At 39.1% G+C, this 25,037-nt stretch overlaps 1 protein-coding gene across 1 annotated transcript in view; it reads left to right on the top strand.

The window, feature by feature from the left end:
- Positions 1-25,037, top strand: part of otog (otogelin) — a 73,072-nt gene that overhangs the window by 17,468 nt on the left and 30,567 nt on the right. Inside the window, exons 14-22 of the mRNA XM_063482736.1 lie at positions 1,633-1,765; positions 2,633-2,810; positions 5,120-5,244; positions 5,636-5,848; positions 6,811-6,976; positions 7,720-7,794; positions 8,824-8,870; positions 12,629-12,794; positions 24,305-24,412. Coding sequence (XP_063338806.1) covers positions 1,633-1,765; positions 2,633-2,810; positions 5,120-5,244; positions 5,636-5,848; positions 6,811-6,976; positions 7,720-7,794; positions 8,824-8,870; positions 12,629-12,794; positions 24,305-24,412 — 1,211 coding nt within the window. The remainder of the gene's footprint in view (positions 1-1,632; positions 1,766-2,632; positions 2,811-5,119; positions 5,245-5,635; positions 5,849-6,810; positions 6,977-7,719; positions 7,795-8,823; positions 8,871-12,628; positions 12,795-24,304; positions 24,413-25,037) is intronic.

Here is a 25,037-nt window from a genome sequence, read left to right as displayed (position 1 = left end):
TGCAAAAACAGGAGGTGAATGATGGGAAGAGTAGGAGGGATGATAAAACCTTTTGGTTACGGGGCTTTGCCATTCATGAAAGAGATGATTCATAGCAGCAGGTTGTTTATTGTCTCACTCAGACTTCCTTACTTTTGAAATAAAAGTGAGCCAGAGTAACTTGGGTGATTTTGTGAATTAGTGATGGCCTTGAGCATTTATATTTTATAGCTCCATTAAGTTTTATAGTCAAACTGTACAATCTGCTGATACATTATAATAAATGAGACTTTTCTGTTTTAACAATGGTTGGCCCAAGGAGTGGAATATCTGTCAGTGGGTATTGTTAGATGTCAACTGCTATAACCAGTGTCACCAGTTATGCCTGGTATTTATGTGATTGTTTTGCATAATTGTCCATTGAAACTTCCTAAAACACTTGAATTGTCCTGTCACATAAAATTAAAATGACTTCATTATAGCTATAAGAAACATTTTGATATTAACAATGGACTGCATAGTCACCTGTATGTCTGAAAGATTGATTGATTGAAATTCTTTAAGCTAACTTGGTTTCATGTGTGTGTTTTTGCTGGTCTGATTCACTGCCACTGTTCTCACAGTGCTGTGTAGGAGAATATTTTGAACTGCTGAAGAATAAAGGAGGGCAAAAGTTGGAGCGGGGCTGAAAGAAACCACCAGTTGCCAGTTTCATCAGCTTAGAGGGTCATTATATTATGTCAGTGCTGTATTTACAGCCTTGTTTCTGCTGCCCTTAAGAAACAACAAAAATCTATTATTGTAGGTTTATTGGCACCAGTGGCAACATAGTCTCCAGTTTAAAACTCACATACCAAACCATTCATTCCAGCCTCCTTAAAACCCTGTTGATAAAGAAATACAGTGTCTTCATTTATTTCAGCAGATCAGTACAGTGAGTTGCAGAGCATCTTCCATGTGCCTGTGATTATTTATTTCCATATAAATAATACTACTGTCACCTGATTCTGTTATTAGCCACTTTTTATTATCTGATAAGCTTTTAAACTCTGGATCTATTACTAAAGTTGAGCCTTAATATTTTTGTTAAATGAGTATGCAGTAGCCTGCTACATATGTAGCTTTTCATAGAAAATATAAGGAAATATGCATACTGGTAAATGGTAAATAATAAGAACAAAAGCAGGTCTCTTGCATCTCCATTTTCTTTCCTGCATGCAACAAAAGCGTGATAAAGTGTGATTGATCAACAAAAAAAATAGTGATTACCAATATCCCTTCCTTCAGAATTTGCATGTCCATATGCAGAGATTTGTTTCTACAGATTAAACTACCAGTAATGGTGGAAATTGTCCATCTAACATCATTGTAGGGTGGGTTATGCATAGTACACTCTGTAGGGGCTACTGGTGCGACTTCAGACTTTTCCTTAGGTTGAAATCAGAATATTATTTTCCATTTTTATAGATTTGGGTATTTATTCCATCACTACAGACCAGCAACCAGACTAAAGCCCTCTCTCTTTATTATATTTCCCTCATTTTTTCAGGAAGAGTGCTTTATTTGAGTGTGTTTCTTCCCATCATTTCATTGTGCGTAACTGTTTGGAAAAATGTCTGAACGCTTTATCAGACTATCTCGTCTCATTTGCAGAATCTGGATGGGGCCTGCATACAGTCAGTTAACCTGGTAATTGATGAAGATCCAAGAACAGAAATTACTCTGAGTCACATTGGAGAGGTCTTCATTGCTGGACAGTACCGCATCTCCCTGCCCTATTCTGATGGTAACCTCCTCATCTTTTATCACCTTCCAGCATTGTTCTCATCCAGGGCCCAACTTTATTCAGCACTCTGTGGGTTATGGCAGGGACAGATTGAATGACAGCTGTGCTATTGAATGAAAAATTTTCCCAATACTTTACTGGGTTAGCTCCTACATTGTGTTGCACAAAATGTCTTTCCTCTGAGCATTACTCATTTTACATGAGTAATGCTCAGAACAAGTCAACAGGCTTTTGTGTGCTTTATCTGACAGCGTCTGAGAGTGATCTGATATTTTGAACCTGAATGAATAAAAACACTAATAGCTATTGCTCTTTATGTTCTGTTACAGATTGTGACAAAGTATTTTCCATTCCTTCATTTTATACAACTGTACTTATACACATAAAGAAGAAAAGGAAACAAGTTCCAAATAAAATTCCACAAACAGCTTTAACTGAAATGGCTGTTTTATTATGAATGACATACTTTTGGGATATAGGCTGTTGTACAGTCTACACTGGCACCTACCTAAAACGAGTGCTGGATTCCACTAAAATGTGTGTTTGGATATGAGTGATATAAATTTCATCGTCACTCTTACTCAATGATGTTTTATTTATTAAAGATTCCTCTATAGAGTTTGTAACTACAATTAATTAATCAATTAATTAATTAGTATTGGTGCACAAGTGCTGCTGATGCCCCGTCTATAGTGATAATTTGCAAAGTGATGTAAAAGTGCACCAGGAACAAAGCAAGGAAGAAGAAGATTTGTAGACTGGTAGATTGATCCATAGTTTGGGGAAAAATTATAAAGTAAAAGAACAAGCTTTGCAGACCACCAGCTTTGAGCTAAATAATGTCCTATATATATATATCTCCTGCAGACCTCTTCCACATCCAGGAGCTATCATCAATGTTTGTCCAGGTGAGGACGGCGTTTGGCCTGCGTCTGGAGTACAGCTGGAAGGAGTTTCGCCTTTACCTGCAGGCGGATGAGCTGTGGAAGGATGACACCGTGGGGCTGTGCGGCACCTTCAATGGCAACATTCAAGACGACTTCCTGTAAGTGTGTGCTGGCTGACCTTTGATCCCTCTTGCGCTCTTGGTTAACCCCTCCTCCAATAATACAGAGAGAGTGCATGCTCTTGTTTCAGAGGCAAAGAGGGAGGTGATGGTGAAGTGCTCTCCCTCTCACACTTACTCTCTCTGTAATACACACTGGTCGGCGGCTCAGCATCAAAAGCCCAGCTCTATGATCAGCTCTTTTAGGGGGACTAGATGAGCGCCCAACTGGACATGCCACTTCAACAAGGAATTTACTGTTAGCGGAATAGGAGCTCCACTGTACCGTATCGTAATGGCTGACTATAAAGGGCGGATGTTGTCTAACAGCTGTAAATGGATATACATCACAGTTACTGACTGAAGTGCCCGTATGCTGCTAAGAAGTCACTTTTCCTGAAGCACTACTAAAAGACTGTAGTTAAAGTGATGACTTGCACAATTTTAACCTTTTGTTTTGTTTTTGCTTTGCTTTGCAGCTGCAGTCATTTCAGACACTTAGTTGCATAGTTAGTGGCAAAAAAAGAAGAGGAGTAAGTCAGAAAGAACTGCAGGCAGCTATTCTACTTCAAAGAGAATTGGGTGAAACCCATCTGATTAATAGTGGCTTGGGTGGAGGTGGAACTCCCGTGTCAGTCGCTTCTAGCTTGCTATTGTACTCGTATCAGTTCCAGGTCCAGCATGTTGCAGAGAAGGATCAAAGAAGTACAAGTAAAATGTGTATTTAATACTGCAAATATTTTCTTTAAAAGTTTAAAAAATGCAGTTCACTTCAAACAAATGCATTTCAATTCAGTTTTATGTATGCAACTTCAAATCACACCAACAGTTTCAAAGAGCTTTAAGGGAAAGACCTGACAAAAGAAAGAAAGAAAGAAAGAAAGAAAAATCTCCAACAATCAAAGAACCCTCTATGAGCAAGCACTTGAGAACAGTGGGAAGGAAAAACTCCCTTTGAACAGGAAGAAACCACCACCAGAACCAGGTTCAGGGAGGGGCAGCCGTCTGCTACAACCTGCTGGGGTGAGGGGAGGGAGCCCGAGATGAACTAAAGTGGTGTATAAACATAGCGAGTGAATGAAGGAGAACAGAACCTCTCAGTATATCATGGGAAGCCCCCTATTGCAGTGTAATTAAGGGAGGATTCAGGGTTACGTGATCCAGCACTAACTATGTGCTTTATCAAAACGGAACGTTTAAAGCCTAATCTTGAAAGTAGAGATAGCGTCTGTCTTCTGAATTCAAATGGGAGCCACAGAAGAGGGGCCTAAAAGCTGAAGGCTCTTCCTCCCATTCTACTTTTAAATACCTGACGAACCACAAGTAAACCAGCAGTCTGAGAGCAAAGTGCTCTGTTGGGAAGATACAGTACAATTGGGTCTTTAAGGTAAGATGGGTCCTGATTATTCAAGACCTTGTATGTGAGGAGCAGGATTTTTTAATTTGATTCTGGGTTTAACAGGGAACCAATGAAGAGAAGTCAGTATGGCTGAAACATGCTCTCTGTTTGCAGACCCTGTCAGTACTCTCACTGCAGCATGTTGGGTTAACTGAAGGCTTTCAGGGAGTGTTTAGGACAACCTGATAAAGAATTGCAGTAATGCAGCCTACAAGCAATAAATGCATAAACGATTTTTTCTAATTCTAATTCAAGAGATATCATAAATGCAAGAAAGTCAGTCCTACATATTTGGTTAATATGCACATATCCTGGTCAAAAACAAATCCAGGATTCCTCACAGTGTTACTGAAGGTCAATGTAATGCCATCCAGATTCAGTAAGTCAGTAAGACACCATGTTTGTAAGATTTTTAGGACTGAGTACAATAATATATAATCTCCTGCCATGCTCAGTGACCCCTGTTTCAATCCATGGGGTCGATGTGGATGTCACAGTGCACACTCTTGATGTCACATCCTCTACAGAGAAAAGTCAGTATAATAAGAGGGGCACCTCAATGTCAACTACACTTATTTAATTTTGTGTAACATTCAGTAATATTTATAATTATAGCTATTTTGTTATATTTTATAACTTTGTAATATATTGCAATATTTAATTTAATTTAGTTGGTTACTGTTCTTACTGTCTTTGAGCAACTGTGACCACATAATTTCCTCTGGGATTAATAATTATTCTGATTCTGATATTATCAGAATGTTATTTTGTGAACACAACAACACTTGTAACCACAAAAATCAAAAGGCAACTCTTCATTCACACGATAGCACTGGACTCACTTTATAAAAATGACTTTTTTTCTATCTGTGTGCTGTCGTACTGATTCCTTGCTTTGGTTTTGGTTCAGATCTCCATCAGGTATGATAGAAAGCACTCCTCAGCTCTTTGGAAATGCCTGGAAGGTTTCGTCTGCTTGTTTGTCCAGCCTGAGTACGCCTCAGCTTGATCCCTGTGATACACACCAGCAGGCTGGTCAGTTTCTCTTCCTTCTTTTTCTGTTTCAGTAGAGAAAAATAACATATTTACTCAGTCGTATCACATTTATTATGTTAAACTGCGTAAGTGGTGCTTTATAAAATAAAACATATGTATTATTATAAAACTTTTGGACATTTTGATGTTGATATCACAGTAAAAATGTATCCCAAGCTCTGTTTAAGGTGTAAATCAGTTTAGTTTCTACTTTTATTCTTATATTTTTACACACATATTTATCTGTATTATCCAGTGAATTTACAATGATTATGACATAAATGAACAACTTTAAAAATATTTTATTTGGGGTTTGTATTTGATTCATGACATCAGAATCACAGAGAGCAAGACTTGTTTACTTGAATTATTTCTAAACTATTTTTAACAGTGACCTATGCTTCAGAAATGTGTGATGTGCTGAATCAGGATCTGTTTGCTGCCTGTCATGAGTACCTCAGTCCAACACCCTTCCATCAGCAGTGTCGCTCCGATACCTGTAAGTGTGGGACGCCTTGCCTCTGCTCGTCGCTGGCCCACTATGCTCGCCACTGCCGTCGATTCTCCGTCATCATTGACTTTCGATCACAGATATCTGACTGTGGTGAGTCACATTCACGCCAAACATATTTTGTCCAAGAATGTACCTGCTGCTACAGAGATGTCAAAATTAGCAATTATTTCTGACATATTTTTTGTTTTCATGTCTAATATCAAATCCAAATATTTCTCCCAACTCACCGTTCAAGGTCACAGATGATTTTCAAATTTCAGCTTGGAGGACATTTTGATATTTCAATATATATGTCAGTATGTCATATGAGTTATTGGTAGAACTGTTCATGGAAGTTTAATCTTTTAGAGAATGACATGGAAAAAAAATCAGTTTAGATCAAACAGTATCAGTGCCAGCTTAAGACTAATTTTGGAAAATTTTCCTACCAAAAATTTTCCCAAAGAAGGTATGGAATGTCTTGAAAGGTGAAACTACACTCAAAGTGGTCACCGACAGGTTTAGGGTTATCACGGGGCAACCACAGGAGTTTGTCATCCTATTTTTATTCCAGTGTGAGTCATTAAGTTAGACACGTGAGTGCATTTTAATGAGATCCACAACAAACATCATTCTTTGTTTAAATACTGGAGCACACTAATGACATGTGCCTCACTGGTTTTATGGATGACAACAGATATCAGGTCTATTTCTTGAACGTTACTCAGTGGACGAACTGATGTCACGAACCTTAAATGATACTGCACTGTCCATTCAGCTTGCTTTTATTGTCTCTCTTGCATGTCACACACTTTAGAGATGACTGGACAAACTAAAGTTTTAAATGATGAATTAACAGATTTATGCAAAGTTTGTGTATGTCTTTTTTCCCTTGGAGGGGAAAAAAGACATACACAAACCATCATTCTGCTCCAATCAGTAGCTCCACACTTTGTTGTTAAATTTGATAACTTGATGAAGAATACAGTGACGCCATCATCAAGTTAATTCCCATTAAAAGGCCAAACTGACTGTGAGTCTGAGTCTTTGCTGAACTCTGTCTTGCCCTGCAGCTGTCACCTGTCCTGCCAACATGCAGTACGGCACCTGTGTGTCCTCCTGCCAGCGCCGTTGCTCCTCCCTCTCTGTCCCGCAGCACTGTGGGGAGGAGTGTGAGGAAGGTTGCGTCTGTCCTCTGGGTTCCTTCTACAATCACCGAACACACACCTGTGTGCACAGGTAAGGATGAGGAAGTGATATTCGCAGGTAGAAGTATGTAAAGGCAAAAAATGATGAAATATTTATATGATGAAGCAGGTGGGACTTAATACCCAGAGCAGCTTCAGTACTACCTGCTGTGCTGATGTGGAGGGTGGTGAAGCTGGAGTGACTCCACCAAACCAATCCACTCAAAGTGATATTTGTATCTGCTCTGAAGTTTAGGTCAGCTTTTAAGTAGAAAACCTAGTATCTTTGCTGCAGACATTGTAGACCCAGAGGACCTCGGTAATTGTGCTCTCCTTTTTAGCTTGCTCTGCCCTAGAAGACATGCAGCTTAATTCCTCTTAAATGTCCCAGGTTTTTACATCCTAGTGCAGCGCCGTGCCTTACTTACCATGTGATAGAGTTACATCAAGGAATTCATCGTGAAACCCCCCTTTCATTCCCACTCGGGCTGGGGACGACAGATATCTGATAACCAGTGAGAAAGAATTTGTAGTACAGAAGCTGATGTGTGGCACTGGCCTATATGTTACAAAGGCTTTTAGCCTTAGCTAAACATAAATTACCACAATGTATATTATATAAATCATACAGTACTGCATTTTTTTCAAGTAAGACTGGTCTATTTTGCCCCCCTCCACTTCTCTGTAATTAACATTGGTAAGGAAAAAAATTAAGCAGTGTATGTATGTTTATGTGTGTGGTCGGTCCATTTAGGTTTGTCACAAGTTCAAGTCAGGTTGTCTCTTTTTTTCCAGGAGCGAGTGCCCCTGCAGTTTCCTCGGAGCAGATTATGAACCAGGAGATGTGATCATGACTTCAGCAGGCGTTCAGTAAGCTCCTCCCCTTCATTTCTGCCTTCAGTCTAGACTTAGCTCCTTTTTATTTATGTTTTTGTAAATAAATTCTGTAACAATGAACTGTGACATTACTGATATTACATGAGGCAGTTTAGTTAGCAGTTAGAGAAAGCGCAGAAAACACTGGGAACTGCCTTTAATTTAGTCAGTTAAAATAATGCAGTACTGAGGAGCAGAATTTACTTTCAGAACAATGGAGTCTAAAGTTTCTGGTTTGCTGTGGTTCAGATTTCCTCATTTTTTCTCAATAAAAAGGCTCCATAGTGATATAAAGCTCCACCTCCTGTCAGTCACGACCACATAAAAGGAAAATCTGTGTAAGAAAAGTTTATATTTTTCTAGAGATATTCTTTTCAATCAAGTGTTTCAAGTCAAATATTTGAAAGAACAAAAGACTATTTTGAAAATTAAAAGATTTTCAAAATAGAAAAAAGTTGCTTTGTTTAATTCAAATTGTTACTTTAAGTTAGGCCAAGAGCTTATTAGGTTCTTCCCTGCATATTAAAAATATTACGTTTTAGAGTTCCACAAAAAACAAAAAACAAAACAGGAACATTTCTTTCCTGCTGGAAATGATGTTGGATTTCTGGCAAGTTCTGTCCAGAGATCCAACATCAGAAGACTTCTGTCAAGTAATGTAACACAGGCTGTTTGTTTAAATTGTATAGGGACCAGCTGTAATCAGCAACCTTTTTGGTGAAACAATACAATGTGTGGAAGAAAGCTAATATAATTTCCACCTTGAGAAAGACTGAATCACCTGGGGAGTATAAATCTGTTCTTTAAATTTCTAATTTGGTTGAAACTCATATTAGGGAAATTACCAAAAATGAACAAAGTCAATGTAAGAGGACAAATAAAAGAAACTACATCCATTGCAGTATATTGACATTATCACCAAAGTACCAAACCTGTATTTAATTTTAAATATGTGAAACTTCTATGAATTTTCTGCAGTTGCCATCATTAAGGCGAGTAATGTCTCTCTGTGCCCTCCTGCAGGCTCTGTCTGAATGGTAGACTGGTGTCCCAAACACAAACAGGCACTGGTGAGTCCATTTGATTTTGTTAATCTGATCTTTTTTTTTTAATCTTAAGGCAAAAACAAGAATTGAATAATAGAAGTTGAAGAGGAGTTTCGAGCTCAGAGTTCAGAAAGATATTAAGACAAGATCTGGATGGTAGGGAAGAGTTATAGATGACTGGAAGGGTATAGCTGAAGTCAGAAACTACCAAGAAGGCATTTGTCCTTTGGACAAAGAAATGAGAACAAGGAGACTTGGTGGTAGAATGAGGAAGTACAAGACAGTGATAAAAGGAAAAGGTTAGCAAAGAAAAGTGGGATAGTCAGGGAGATGAAGAAAGTAAAGAAGTAAGTTTGGGAGGCTGGGTGAACAGCAAAGAGAGAAGAGGGAAAGGAAAGTGTTTATAGTAAGTTGTACATGAGGCTGGAAAACAAGGAAGGACAAAATGACTTGCATTGATTAGGTAGGGAGGGAGACTGAGTTGGAAAGTATGTGCAGCAGGTTAGAATGATTCAGGATAGATATGGAAATGTACTAACAAGTGAAGAGAGTGTGTTAAGAAGATAGAGGAAGTATTTTGAGTTTATGAATGTAGAAAATGAGAGAGAGAACAGATGGAGGAAAATTAATGAATCAGGAAGTGCAGAGGATTAGTAAGGAGGAAGTGAGGGCAGGTATGAAGATGATGGAGAGTGAAAAGACAATTGGCCAATGTGACATGTCTGTGGAATAATGAAGATGTCTAGGAGAGAAGGCAGTGGACTTTTTTAATACAGGTCCTTCTCAAAAAATTAGCATATTGTGATAAAGTTCATTATTTCCTGTAATGTACTGATAAACATTAGACTTTCATATATTTTAGATTCATTACACACAACTGAAGTAGTTCAAGCCTTTCATTGTTTTAATATTGATGATTTTGGCATACATAACTCATGAAAACCCAAAATTCCTATCTCAAAAAATTAGCATATCATGAAAAGGTTCTCTAAACGAGCTATTAACCTAACCATCTGAATCAACGAATTAACTCTAAACACCTGCAAAAGATTCCTGAGGCTTTTAAAAACTCCCAGCCTGGTTCATTACTCAAAACCGCAATCATAGGTAAGACTGCCGACCTGACTGCTGTCCAGAAGGCCATCATTGACACCCTCAAGCAAGAGAGTAAGACACAGAAAGAAATTTCTGAACGAATAGGCTGTTCCCAGAGTGCTGTATCAAGGCACCTCAGTGGGAAGTCTGTGGGAAGGAAAAAGTGTGGCAGAAAACGCTGCACAACGAGAAGAGGTGACCGGACCCTGAGGAAGATTGTGGAGAAGAACCGATTCCAGACCTTGGGGGACCTGCGGAAGAAGTGGACTGAGTCTGGAGTAGAAACATCCAGAGCCACTGTGTACAGGCGTGTGCAGAAAATGGGCTACAGGTGCCGCATTCCCCCAGGTCAAGCCACTTTTGAACCAGAAACAGCGGCAGAAGCGCCTGACCTGGGCTACAGAGAAGCAGCACTGGACTGTTGCACAGTGGTCCAAAGTACTTTTTTCGGATGAAAGCAACTTTTGCATGTCATTCGGAAATCAAGGTGCCAGAGTCTGGAGGAAGACTGGGGAGAGGGAAATGCCAAAATGCCTGAAGTCCAGTGTCAAGTACCCACAGTCAGTGATGGTCTGGGGTGCCATGTCAGCTGCCGGTGTTGGTCCACTGTGTTTTATCAAGGGCAGGGTCAATGCAGCTAGCTATCAGGAGATTTTGGAGCACTTCATGCTTCCATCTGCTGGAAAGCTTTATGGAGATGAAGATTTCATTTTTCAGCACGACCTGGTACCTGCTCACAGTGCCAAAACCACTGGTAAATGGTTTACTGACCATGGTATTACTGTGCTCAATTGGCCTGCCAACTCTCCTGACCTGAACCCCATAGAGAATCTGTGGGATATTGTGAAGAGAAAGTTGAGAGACGCAAGACCCAACACTCTGGATGAGCTTAAGGCCGCTATCGAAGCATCCTGGGCCTCCATAACACCTCAGCAGTGCCACAGGCTGATTGCCTCCATGCCACGCCGCATTGAAGCAGATATTTCTGCGAAAGGATTCCCGACCAAGTATTGAGTGCATAACTGAACATAATCATTTGAAGGTTGACTTTTTTTGTATTAAAAACACTTTTCTTTTATTGGTCGGATGAAATATGCTAATTTTTTGAGATAGGAATTTTGGGTTTTCGTGAGTTATGTATGCCATAATCATCAATATTAAAACAATGAAAGGCTTGAACTACTTCAGTTGTGTGTAATGAATCTAAAATATATGAAAGTCTAATGTTTATCAGTACATTACAGGATATAATGAACTTTATCACAATATGCTAATCTTTTGAGAAGGACCTGTACAGTCTTGGAGAGTCAGAGGATACCTGGGCAATGGAGAAAAAGTGTACTGGTACCAGTTTTAAAGAACAAGAGTGATGTGCAGATCTGTAGTAACTACAGAGGGACAAAGGGGATGAACCTTACTATGAACCTTACTATATGTTGAAGCTCGGTCAAGAAGAGAGGTGATGATCAGTGAGAAGCAGTATGGCTTCACTGCAGATGTGATGTTTGCTTTGTTATTGGAGAGTATAGAGAAGGTCAGAAGAAGTTGTACTGTGTCTTTGTGGATCCTTATAGCCAAGAGAAGAAGAAGTATGTGAGGATAGTGCAGGACATTTAAAAGCACAGTGAGACAACGTGAGGTGTGCAGTGGTGGGTTCATGGTGGGGGTGGGATTACAAATTGTGATGGAGGTCAGATAGAAGTGTCTGTGGATGATATTTGCAGCTAATATGTTGATCTGTAGTGAGAGTAAGAAGCAGTTGAAAGAGTCTGGAGAGGTGGAGGTATGCTCTGTGTAGAAGAGGAATGAAAGTTAGTAGAAGGAAGACAGAATATATTTGTGAAGGGAGACAGGAGGAAAAGTGGACATGCAAGGAGAAGCAATAATGAAGTTGGGTGAGTTTGAATACCTGGGGTGAACCATCCAAAACAACAGACATAAGAAAAGTAAAGAATGTTCGAGTGTGGTGGAGTGGGTCTAGATGAGTGTCAGGCTGATTTGTGACAGAAGGATCACAGCTAGAGTGAAAGTTTACAACATGGTATATGTTTACAACAAGAGAAAGTTTACAACATGGTAGTGAGACCTGCTATAATGTACGGTTTGGAGATAGTGGGACTGACAAAAAGATCGGAAGTTGAGCTGGACGTAGCAGAGCTGAAGATGTTGAGTTTTTTTGAGACCAAGATGGACAGGATTAGTCATGAATACATCAGAGGGACAGCTCAGGTTGAACAGTTTGGAGACAAAGTTAGAGAGGCAGGGCTGAGATGGTTTGGACATGTGCAGAGGAATTATAGAGAAGATTCACAGATGTAGTGAAGGAGCACATGCAGAGGGTGGGTGTGACAAAGGAGGATGCTAGGGATATAATGAGATGGAGGCAGGTGACTGACTGTGATACCCCCTAAAGGAAGTAGCCAAAAGAAAAATAGTCAGTGGATATATATGTTTGTGTCATATCAACTTTCATACTGCGAGTACTGTGAGAAATTACAGTCCTAAGAAAATGTGAAAAAGTGCCTTTTTTGATAGTAAAGATTAATAATACATGAGCAAAAACATTGATGTGTTTATGTTGTTCAGCATTCATACCTAACAAACTCATTATTCACTCTTCTTCACTGTCAGTTTAAAACTGACACCAAAAATCTACAAAAAATCTGTGATGTCATTTTTACTTACAGACAGATTGTGTCCAGAAGGTCAAATCTACCAGAACTGTTCAGAAGGGGAGGATGGCCTCCTGCCGGGAAGGGGTGTGTCCTGTGAGCGCACCTGTGAGTCTTACCTGCTCAACCTCACCTGCTTATCACACGAGCCCTGTCTGGCTGGATGTGTCTGCCCGCCTGGGTGAGTGACAGCTAGTACAAATGTATTCTGTCCATTGGTGAATAGTTATACATAGAAGGTAATGGCTGCTTTATAATGTAAAAAAACTCCTTTTGACTGGACAGTACTGCACTTTTAAAATCCATTTAATTTTAATTTGATTGTAATTCTTCATTTCACAATTTTAAACAAAAGCTACTCTCGTTGTTATGGAATCCAAATTTAAAAAGGGAAAAGGAGAAAAATAGAGAATTGAATATAAAAAATAGAAAAGGTACCTGGAAAATTTTATTTGCTTTCATTCAGCTGACTCTCTGAGATGTGTGATCTGTAGCAACAAACTAGTAAATAACAGAATTCTAAATAGAAAGATCAAACTGATTATTCACACTTCTCCACTCGTAATAACCCTGAGATTCTTGTGCACGCATTAGTCTTTAGTCACAGTGCAGAGTGGAGGTAAGGTCAGACTAAAGATGGAGACTGAATGTAACAATTTAACATTTTTGTTTCATATCAGGGTAAAACAATGAGGTAAAACAAAGGGTTCCAAACTCCTGCTTAAGTGGTACAGAATCTTGAAAAGTTCACACATAGCAGACTGTAGTTATCCTAGTTAACTGTTTGGTATCAGGTTGACTGAGCAAAGGAACAAGATGTTTTTCTTGAGCAGTAAAGGTCAAGAAATGAGTGTTTCACTTAATGAAATCTTATGCTGTTAGTGTACCTGACTGAAGCTGATGTCACAGAGAAACTGCCTGCAGGTTGATTAAACTTTTTTAAAATGTCACAGAAGCCTGAAATAGTCTTCCAGCCCCCTCCTTCCCATACCTGGTGATGCTGCTTGTGCGATACATGTAGTCGGCACTTCATTGTAACCATTTGTTTCCCAACATAAAGTAATAAGCAGACGTAGCTGTTCATTTTGTGTGGACAGTTTGAGATAAACCTAGCCCAGTTGTTCTGTTAACCTGACTCATCTTCTGGTTGAACTTGCTAATTCCATGCTGGCGTCTAACATACATGAATTTTCCTGGTTTTTAATTCTTTTTTTTTTTTTCTTTTTTTTGGGAAAAACTGCCTTGCTTTATCTACTGGTCAGACCAATAAAAGGTATAAGTTGGAATTAAGTTTTTTTAAAGAAATTTTTACATTTATAGATTTAAAGATATAAGCTTAAGTGTCTGTTGATGTGACATAAGAAAAAGTGCAGATTTTCTGTGGCAGACAAAGGACGTGATTCCAACAGATGAGGTGAACAGACATTATGGGTAGAATACAGTCATCTGATCCCTTTAATCCCCTCTGGCTGTCAGCCTGAAAAGGGGGTTAAGTGGTTTCATTCTGTGACATCAACCAGCAGTCATGCTGATTACAATACGCACAGGCAAGGGTTAGTTTAAGGATGTCGTATCTTATGACATATTTGCATAGATTATATAGTTGATTGATGAGAGTGCTACACCTGCAAACAGAAGGATTATATTTTTCGATTTTAGAACTGTCAAAAATATACAATCTTTGTTTTTCATGTAAAAGCAGAAGAGCTGAATAAGTATAAAAAGAACAATGAAACAGTGTAGCGCTAAAATGGTAACTCTTAAAAGACAATCCACCACTACCCCTGCCAGTGGCAGATGCCCTCAGACTTCGGTGCGTTGGTGGGTCTTTGTGTCCGGGGATGGGCGTCCAGGTACACACCGGCTCACTCCTTGGTGGCTGCTTATCGGGGCCTGGAGCCTGGGGCTCGCTCGGGCTACTTCGGGGGTGGGGTGCCCTCGGCCTCTCGGCCTGGGGCTCGGTCACTCTGGCACAGCTGGCTGCCGGCGGAGCTCCCGGGCCCGTCACTGCAACCCCCCCTGGCTTATGCTCCGCGGCTGCTGAGTGACCCCTCATCTGGGACTCTCCTCAGCTCTTTCTGGGATAGTGGCGCGGCTGCCCCTCTGTTGGTCTTCCCTGGTCTCTTGTGTTCTGGGGGCCTCCGGATGTCTGGAGTTTTGATCTCCTCCATACCTGCTTCATGCCCTGGAGGACGGGGCTGTGGCTCCCCACACCCTCTAACAGATCATTACATGTAGGAACCTTTTAAAAACAACCGCGTTCATGCTCACAGGTGTACACATGGGTGCTCACACACACAAACTACACCCTTTTTGGCTCCTACCTTAAAGCACACTGAGCGCTGTCGATCTTACCTGCTGCACAATAATGTTTAACATTTAGTATTCACTGTTATATTCCCATAGATCATCATGATGTTGTTTATTCTATTGCTCTCGTTTTCTTCTGCTTGTTTTCTTTTTTCTTTCTCAACAGGTGATCCAGGTGATTGATATATGTATTTTTTGTCTGCTTATTTTGTTGGTTTTTGTTTTTTGCCCTTTATCCCCGCCCCTCTTCTCCGCTGTTTTTTCCTCCCCCTCTTTCTTTCTCCCTTTTCTTTTCCTCATTCAAGTCTGTCCCGTATCTAACAAGTGAAAATAAAAAATAAAATAAACACTAAAGGGTGAATCAAATAGACCGGGGTGGCTGTAGCTCAGGTGGCAGAGCAGGTCAGCCACTAATCAGAAGGTCGGTGGTTCGATCCCAGGCTGCCTCCTGGCTGCATGTCAAATATCCTTGGGCAAGATACTGTTTGTCTACTGGTGGTGGTCAGAGGGCCCGGTGGCGCCAGTGTCCAGCAGCCTCGCCTCTGTCAGTGCGCCAGGGCAGCTGTGGCTACAATGTAGCTTGCCATTGCCAGTGTGTGAATGGGTGAATGACTGAAAGCACTTTGGGGTCCTTAGGGACTGAGTAAAGCGCTATACAAATGCAGGCCATTTACCATTACGGCAAGGCTGGGATGGTCCATTTGGTAAAGTAAATCCGCTGGGCATCTTTCTTCGCCTTTAGACACTAATTCTAATGGCAAGAGAACCAAACGGGACAGGCAAAAAAAAAAAAGACAATCAAAGATTCTATCTGTGAACCTCAAATCATCTATTTATGAAGGATTTCCATTAACAAATAAAACTGACCTTGTTAGGCTTTCTGACATTGTCAGAGAATTTGGCCCTAGCTTTAATTTGAGAAAAAAAAAAACCCCTATTGCTTAAGGTGATTTGGAAAACTATCTGACCAATTTGGAAAACATGGTCTCTCATTTCAGTGGTGTCTATCTGGTTTGTTGCCAATATACAGATCAAACACCAACATCCTTGTATAGAGGGATGCTTTTGTAAACATTGGCTCGAGTCACTTGTAAATCTGTGAAGGCACCATTAACGGTGAATGCTATATAGTTCTGGACTAACATGTACTACAAAAGATCATCAGCAAGACAATGCTGAACAAATAAACTTTAAATAAATATATATTGTACATATCACGTCAGCATCGATGATCAGGCTCCAAACTGACCTGTCTCAATTCATTTTTTTCACCCATTCAAACAACTCACTAAACCGACATGACCCCAAAATATATCAAAGTAGCTAATGTTTGACCATTAAGCATCTTGTCTGTATCCACCACCATTATACACACCACTGCAAAACCATTAAAAATATAATTCAAACAACTACTAATTGTCTAAATGTGTTTTTAAATAATCTGAAGTACTACTGTACTGTGCTATGTGTATTTATATAGTCAAAAAAATGCTAAAACAAGACCAAGGTTAGATTTTTCTTACAAGACGAATTATATGATGAATATAAATAAAAAGTTTACATTCAAGACTTGTTTTTACGGATTTACAATGAGTACTAACGGTAACATTAACATTAAAACGGAGCGACTGTGGTTCAGGGGGTTGGGAATCTCATCTTGTAACTGGAAGGTTGCCGGTTCGATCACCAGCTCTGTCTGTCTTGGTCGTTGTGTCCTTGGGCAAGACACTTCACCTACTGGTGATGGCCAGAGGGGCCAATGGCGTGATATGGCAGCCTCGCTTCTGTCAGTCTGCCCCAGGGTAGCTGTGGCTACAAATGTGGCTTGCCTCCACCAGTGTGTGAATGAATAGTGGAATTGTAAAGTGCTTTGAGGGTCTCGAAAAGAGCCCCATAATAATGCAATCCATTATTATTATTATTAAAACATATCTGCTGTCTCTCCAAGAAAATAACCCTAATGTATGTCAGTGAAGACTGTCATTAGCTTAAATTATTAGTGGTTAAACTGGTGAAAATTAAAGCATAGTCTTTCTGTAAATCTCATTTTGAAGCATAAATGGCAGAAATAATGGAAGCCTTAAGTTTTACTGATCAATTAGACTAATTTTTTAAAAAAAGAGGAAACAATCAAAAGTTCTCACAAACGTATTTTTTATTCAATAAAAGGGCAGATCCATCCCAGAGTATATTGCTATCTAGTTAACTAATATCCATCATTTCTGTGTCTTATTTGTTTTTCCATATTTTTTACCCTCAGTGCCTACCCACCCTTGCTCCTGTCAGGTTAGATGATTAGATTTAAAATTTAAATGTAAAATTATGACATTATACTTGACCTGAATGCATATGCCTTGGTTCACTGGATAAAAAGGGGATCTGTTCTTTAGTTAATCGTTGCCATGGTGAATCTTAGTATTGAAGCTCTGTTGAGAATTGCTTTCTTTCTCTACAAACACATTCAATTCAGGGTGAACATACTCAGAGTTGATTGAACTTACTTTGATCATCCTACTTTCTTAAAAAGGAAACTGAGAGTTGCTGATCTCAGAGTAAATCAGCTCGGAGATTGTGGTTAGACTCAGAGTTTGTTGAACCGACTTCCTGGAATTTGGCCTTGCATTGAAGCTCCCCTTGGTTACTTTAGCTCCGTTCTATAAATAGCACCAGTCTGGGTTTTCTGCCTGTTACTCAGAGCACTATCTCAGCAAACCTACGGAAATATAGTGATACGGTGAAAAGGTCGGAGAGGGGCAAAAATGGTCATCTGAACCCTGAGTCACCTTTGCTGACCTCACTGGTGTGATTCAGATGTCCCTGTTCACTACATGGAGCAAACTGACCTTTTGGGTGTCAACAACATCACAACCTCTAAATCTGTCGTCCAGTTGTAGCTCAGGTGTTTAAAAAGTCACTGAAACCTGAGTTTTGTGGTAAATATGGCACAAAGAAATCTCATTCAGCCCTTCTGCTTCTTGATGACAGATGTATTAATGAGTGTAGTGATAGTGAGACAGTTTTAAGGTTCACTGGGAGATCAACTGATCTGTATGAGATCAGCCTGGAGTCATATTCTGCTAATCAAGGGTTGTTTTTACAGAAGAAACCTTTATTATGATTCTTATTTTAAAGATTTATAGAGTTCACAAATCAGTGATGTTAACATGACTCACCACACCCTCCCCCAAAAATTCTAAATAAGTTTAAAAAGCAAAATGTAACTACCTTAATATTGTATTTTGGTAGCATTAATGTTAGCAAACGTTAAATTTAGTCTTAGCTAGCTAGCATTGTGTTTGCATTAGCAGATATTCAAAATAATTCATTTAGTATTGATATTTAAGTTGTCGAGGGTTAGGGTTACGAGCCAACGACCTAACGTGATTTTCTCTGTACTGTTAATATTAATGTCATTGCTCTTATATATATAAGAGCAATAATTACAAAAATATACAATTTTTTTCCTAATTCATATTTAGAACATACTTTGTGGCTGTTCACTTTGAAAAGTGCTGCTTTCATGCCTTTCGTCCACCTGTAATTTTTCTTTCAGGGCAATGCATGATGGTCTACAGTACTGGGGGTTGTCTTTCTAGTCTTTCACATTTCATCACCAGACAGTCCAGAATGAATGATAGCAGCTTATTAGCAGCTTCGTTACAGATGCAATCAAGAAATGTGGCTTGTCAGAAATACTTAATCGACCAGTCTGCTATTAGCTATTAGCAGACTGCTAGCAGACACAAGCATAATGTGGGCTTTGTTTCCGGACCTGTTTATTTCTGTTAATTGAACAATATCTCAAGGCTAAGTTCTCTGGTGAAATAAAGCCATCTTTGGTAGAATAGAATTAATAGGATGAGTAATAGTAATAGCTTTTTTTCAATTGTGAACATTGAGCATTTGGGAATTTTTGTGCACAACCTTTTTATGAGACACTGTGGGATTCAGAGAATACACTGTATATTATGTAAATATTCAAATTCACTATGCATTTGGACAGCAATACTAATACCAATAGTGTAAAGGATGAATCTGATGAATAGTTTTTTGCCCAGTGAAAGCATCAAAACAGGAGCTGTTTTGAGGAAAACATCAGGATTCAGTTCAAAACTTACCCCTGTCTGTGTATTGACTAATCTTTGTTAGCATTTCTCAGCAGTTAGTTTATCTACCTTCTCAGATTCTCTTGTCTCTGACCTGAAATGGCTGAGATGCATTGGCATTTCTTTGCACCGTTTTCAAACAACTTAGTTCTTGAGTATTTTATAGGATGATGTTGGTATTTACTATGCTTTTACAACTGTCTGAGCTTACAGCACAATGAGGTTTGTATAAATACTTAAAAATGTCACATGCAATAAAAAAAAAAATCACAAATCTTTATATAGAGAGTATTTAAAAATCTAAAACAGTTGAAACTGGTACATACCAAATTTATTGCGGCTTATTTTCTATATAAATGATGAATTTGAGGACAAATAAAAAACATATCTTCCCTAACCCTAACCCCCAGATCTGAGATGTAGCTTTTACTTTTAATTAATTCTTCAAACCCTAGTGTCATATTTACATCTTGGACATTGAAATAATAACCTTTATAAGATTTCTGATTTCAAAAATATTAACTATATCTCCACAGCTTTAGTTGTGTTTACTAAAGCAGTCAACAAATGATAAGCAGCTTCTTCTTCTTCTTATATTAACTCTACACTTAAATGACTATCAAAATACAAAAACCCTTTCTAAACTCAGAGTCAACTGCAAGGTATTCATCTGAAGCGGGACTTTAAAACCTCTAATGGGAAATGATTAGCTGAGGTGCAGACAGATGAATCCATTGTGTCTGCATTCACAATGGCACACTTTGTTTATGATCAAAATGTAGACCATTCATTCATTCCTTCTGTGTCAATTAGTCCAGCTGAACTCATATGAACCTGGACTTTCAGGTGCAAAACAGAAACATGCAGCATGCTGGAATTTGGTTTTGGTTACAGGCTTTGTTTTAGTTTAGACTCATGAGATGATTCAGTGTGTTGTAAGCAAAAACAAGTTTAGGTGATAAAGATGATATACCTTGTCGGGTCTGCTGCCTTTTGAAAGAGCTAGTGTCTAGGATAAGTGGGGAACATCTGGTTAAAAAAAATATTATTATTTACTTCCAAAATGTAAAAATGTAGTCATATACATAATCGTCATTAAGTATATCCTCCTCATCCCAGACTTTGCACTAAGACGCCCCAGTACTGAAAAAATGAAGCAATTTGTAGCAGAAATTATTTTATGCATTTTATTAACTGTGAAATGTTCATCATGTCAGCATGTTGTGATCTGTGTGTGATAGATCACACACAGGGTGGCTGTGGCTCAGGTGGTAGAGCAAATCAGCTACTAATCGGAAGGTTGGTGGTTCGATCCTTGGCTTCCCCAGTCTGCATGCCAAATATCCTTGGGCAAGATACTAACCCCAAGTTGCCCTCCGATGTGTTCATCGGAGTATGACTGTGTGTGAATGTCGTTTAGTTTGCACTTGTGTTTAGAAGTGCTTGTATGAATGGGTGAATGAGGCATGTTGTATACAGCGCTTTGAGTACTCTGGGAGAGTAGAAAAGCGCTGTATAAGAATCAGTTCATTTACCATAATTGATGGCTACTTTGCAGGTGATCAAACAGTTGTCTTCAGTAAAAGATTTAGTTACATTTTTAGTCTTATTAGATACAAACTTTACTTTGTTTTTACGTATTTCAGCCATCATTTGACATCGTAACTTTCTGAAGACACATGTTTATCAGAAGGTAGGCCTGATCTAAAGCACTTCCTGTTGTATTGCCCTGGACAGAAATGGGATCCATCATGTACTAACTAAATGTCATGATTAAAAAACACAAGCTCATGGATAAAGTGCTTAGTCAGAGACAAAGTTTTCCCACAGTACTCTATGCAAACAGAGGTCTTGCAGCTAAAAGAGTCTGAAAGCAATGCCAGCATAATTTAAACATGAAGAAAAGAAAAACATCACTGTCTTTCCTTAAATTATTTTCTGCCCCAAATAAACGGATCAATTCACCTGCTAATCTTGTGAATGTAATTTATGATTGCAAACGTCATTAATAATCTAGGCCAAAGGCTGCATACCGTCAGGGATAATTTTCAGCCTATTGTCTCTACTTGGTGTGCAACACTTGGCAGTACACTCAATGCAAGGCAGACTGCAGTCAAGCCATTGCGCTGTTTGACTCATCTGTCATCATGTTTTTCAACTACTTATTCCTCAGTCCATTTTACATCGTGCGAAAGAATGAAATTCAAAATGAGGGCTGTGTTTATGAGAATTTATTCATAATGTGCTCGTAGGTCAGAAGAATAAATGATTTTCATATCTTTGATCAGAGAAATTGATACAGCAGTTTGGCTGCCAGATAAAGGAAGCTGTTAGCACCGTTTTATCTGTGGTGTAACTCTACTCAGATGAACCTGAGGTTTGTGGCGAGACCATTCAGTATGTCACGGCAGCCTCGCCAGTGGATATAGCTCAACCATGGATATTACAAGATACTTATCAGCTTCGTCTTGCAGAGACGAAAGCAAATGGATGGTTGCAGACAAAGACTGTTTCTTTCTCTATCTCTGAGAATCCTAATTGTCTGGTTTTCTCATGTAGCTAACATGAGCGTTACAGTCCACAGTCGCCCACCCCTGAAATTTGTTCTGGGTTCCTGGCATCTGTCTGCTCTGGAAGCAGACCTGCTTTGGCTCTACCTCTGTTATTCTCTTGGCAAAATGACGACGCTATAACTTGATAGCATGCCTTTAGGTCACTGTTCTTCAATAGTTAAAAAACACTGCTTTCAGTGAGAATGGATTATTTAGAAGCAGAATTTTGAATTGAATTGAATCTTTATTTTGAACATGTTTAAATAGTATAACAACAACAACAGAGAAAAAGAGACAAGCAAACAAAACAAAACAAAAGGAAAACAAAGCAATAATAATTATAAATAACTTAAATATATATATAAGTTGCACCCACACACACATATATACACATCCCTAGTGTGAAAATAGTGGGTGAGACATCCGATCAAAACCCTACCTCCTCCCTGCACTTTGCAGGGAGGAGGTAGTCATGCTGATTGCTTCAGTTCTTCACTTAGTCTATTCCACAGCTTCACTCCACACATAGAGATGTAAAAACTTGTTAATTTTGTACAGATACAGGGATGTTTTAAATTAAATTCAACATGATCATTTGGAAATGATTTGCCTATTTAGATTTCAGGAGTGATAACCCTCCTCAATGAGTGTTTTACAAATTAAATCATACTCTCTGGTAGGGGCAGAGCTGCTTGTGCATCATGTTCATTTGGTAGTAAACGGTAAACGGTCTTTATTTTTTATTAACGTCTGGCTGGCAGTGGGTGTTTGGTTAGGGTCAGGGAACGTTAGTAAGTAAACGGATATGTGTCGGCTGTCCTAGATACTCTATTTGGAGTAATTATTGGACAATTATTTGTCCGTCAACTTAAAATGAACATAAAATCATGTTAATGGGATTTAAAAATGCATAGTCTTACATCGGTTAGGTTCCTCAAGTGGTGATTGTTGGTTTGTACTTTCATGTTACTCTGTAAATAGCTGACAGAAACTGTCTCATAATCACCATTTAGCAACATAAACCTGAGGCTACAACCCCACACACCAACAGAAATCCTTAATGAGGACACACATCTCTAAAATCTTTCTCATAGTAGAATACAACGCTGACCGCACAAAGCAAAAAAAAACAGCACAAGTGAGCGATCGCCACAATGATTCTACTTTAGAAAGATGAACAGGTAGAAAGGGAGGCTGCAGCCTCACTCCTCATTTGCTTGTTACCTGTTGAAGTTAATGGTCTGCATACTCAGTTTGGTATTCACTCAGCTTCCACTCTGGGTTCTTAAACCCAGCTTAGTCTTGGCAAGCACCTGCCAAGACTAAGCTAGTCTTGGCAGGTGCTTGCAAAGAACCAAAGTTGTGTTAGCAGCACCATGCGGTTGTTTCTGTCCTGGATGCAGTTTTCCACATTACCATTTATCTCGTCATTTTGTGCAATAAGAATAAATTTCCATATCCATGCTCTAGACTGCCTCTGACACACATAATTGCAGTACTGGGAACCAGTTTCCTACAAGAACTGGTTCTTGATTCCTATCCGTAAATATCATGGTAATTTTAGGCTTCTAATGATTATCTGTTTGATTTTCATGGCACAATACATCACAGCATACATCTTTAAAAAGCAAGACCTGGGTACAGAAGTTTGAATTTACTTTGGAAATTTCTCTAATCCACACAGTGTCAAAAGTATACATAAAAGATCAGCTATATACACATGCCCCCACTAATATTTCACTAAACGTCCTTTAGGAAGTTCCACCTCGATCAGATGCTTGTGATAACCATCAGCAAACCTCTGGCAAACCACTTAAAAAACAAAACAAATATCACTTCAGTTTATTGGGCTTTGCAGGTATTCATTTATGTACATTTATGACTTTGACTCTTTTTCAGCCATTCTGTTGTAGATTTGATGCTGTGTTTGTGATCATTATCCTGTTGTATGACTCAGTTTTAGCAAATTTTAAGCTGTTGGAAAGATGGTCTTACATTTAAATAAACTGCTTCACATTTAAACATGTCAGATACATTTTCAATGGCAGTGGTGATGAAGGCAAGTCCAAAGCACTGCACCACAGTAATTCAAGATGCTTTCAAGATGTCATGTGTTACTGTTTTTATGGAGACTTTGTATTAAAAAGGATATAGATTCACAATAGTCTTGTTGTAAAATCTTAACATCTTTATACTCTGTCTTGGTGTTTTGAATAAGAATAAGCTTAGCAAGGGGCAGGTGCGACTAAGAATGACTTGTTAATCACACAATGAAGCATACCCACATTTAGTCTCCTTGTTGACTCTAATGAGTATGTTTATAACATAAAGATATGTGTTTAAAACTGTTTTCCTGTGCTGCCATCTGCTCTATGCTACATAGTTCTCAGTTCTAAGAAACTATATCAAACTTTTAAATATAGCTCTTCTTATGTTGTGGATCTATGCACAGTGAAGTACATGATCTTTTGAAAAACAGGTAGGTCTTGCCTCTGTAAATGTCTTTTAGGGGTGCAGCAGTGAGCAGAGAGATGAGTAGAGTGCTTGACAACCAAGTGTCTTTTTGATCCCTGCTGGCTATTAGAAAAAAACATGCTGATTTAAGGCACTTTAACACTGGCTTTACTTTTCAGCCCCAGCATACAGAATTCATTGGTCTCAATTCTACATAAACTCAGTGCTTTAAAAGTGTTTTTCCTTTAACAGTTGGGTGTTTCCCACAGGCTGCTGAAACATGGAGATGAGTGCTTTGAGCCCGCTGCATGCCCCTGTCTCTGGAAAGGAAAAGAGTATTACCCTGGCGACAGAGTCTCTTCGCCCTGCTACCAGTGGTATGTTTCCACAGATTCAGTGTTTTTAGAAAACTTTGTTCATTAAAATTGAAAATCTTCCTTTCATGTTACATATCTTCACATATCACATTTCCCTTCTCTCTTTAGGCAATCATTCATTTTGTCACGCTTTACAAATTTGGTCTTGGCCTCGCCAACAATAGCTGTCAAAATTAATATGATCATCAAGCAAACAATTTCTAGTACCATCGCCAATTTTTCAAAGTCAGATTTAGCCTGAAAGCTCAGAATCCCGAGGTTGTCAGAGCATCGAAAGTGGCCACCTGATATCTATAATTCTCTGCTATCACAGCACAGAAAAAAGCCTTGAAAACAGAGCGGGCCCTTGTATGACTCTTTGATTCTCTGCTTCAGACTGTTCATCGCTAGTGAAAGGAAACACTCTCCCAGTGATCTCAGTCATTCTCCCATCCTTCCATTTCTTCTTCAAGCCTCAGCCAGGGAAGAAGATGTAGATGACAGCCTAATAGTGCAATGAGCTGCAGTTCAGCCTTTGACAATTCACCGGTCACTTTTCTGCCTTCTGTAAACTTGAGGCTCTCAACAAAAGGAGGCCATTAGATGTGAAAAAAATGTCCTCTAACTAAGTGGGAACAAGTTGATG

The sequence above is a fragment of the Pelmatolapia mariae genome, linkage group LG1 (genome assembly GCF_036321145.2).
Source record: "Pelmatolapia mariae isolate MD_Pm_ZW linkage group LG1, Pm_UMD_F_2, whole genome shotgun sequence".
In the NCBI taxonomy this organism is placed as follows: domain Eukaryota; kingdom Metazoa; phylum Chordata; class Actinopteri; order Cichliformes; family Cichlidae; genus Pelmatolapia; species Pelmatolapia mariae.
The sequence above is the reverse complement of the archived record's forward strand: the minus strand, read 5'-3'. Positions and strand labels throughout refer to the sequence as shown.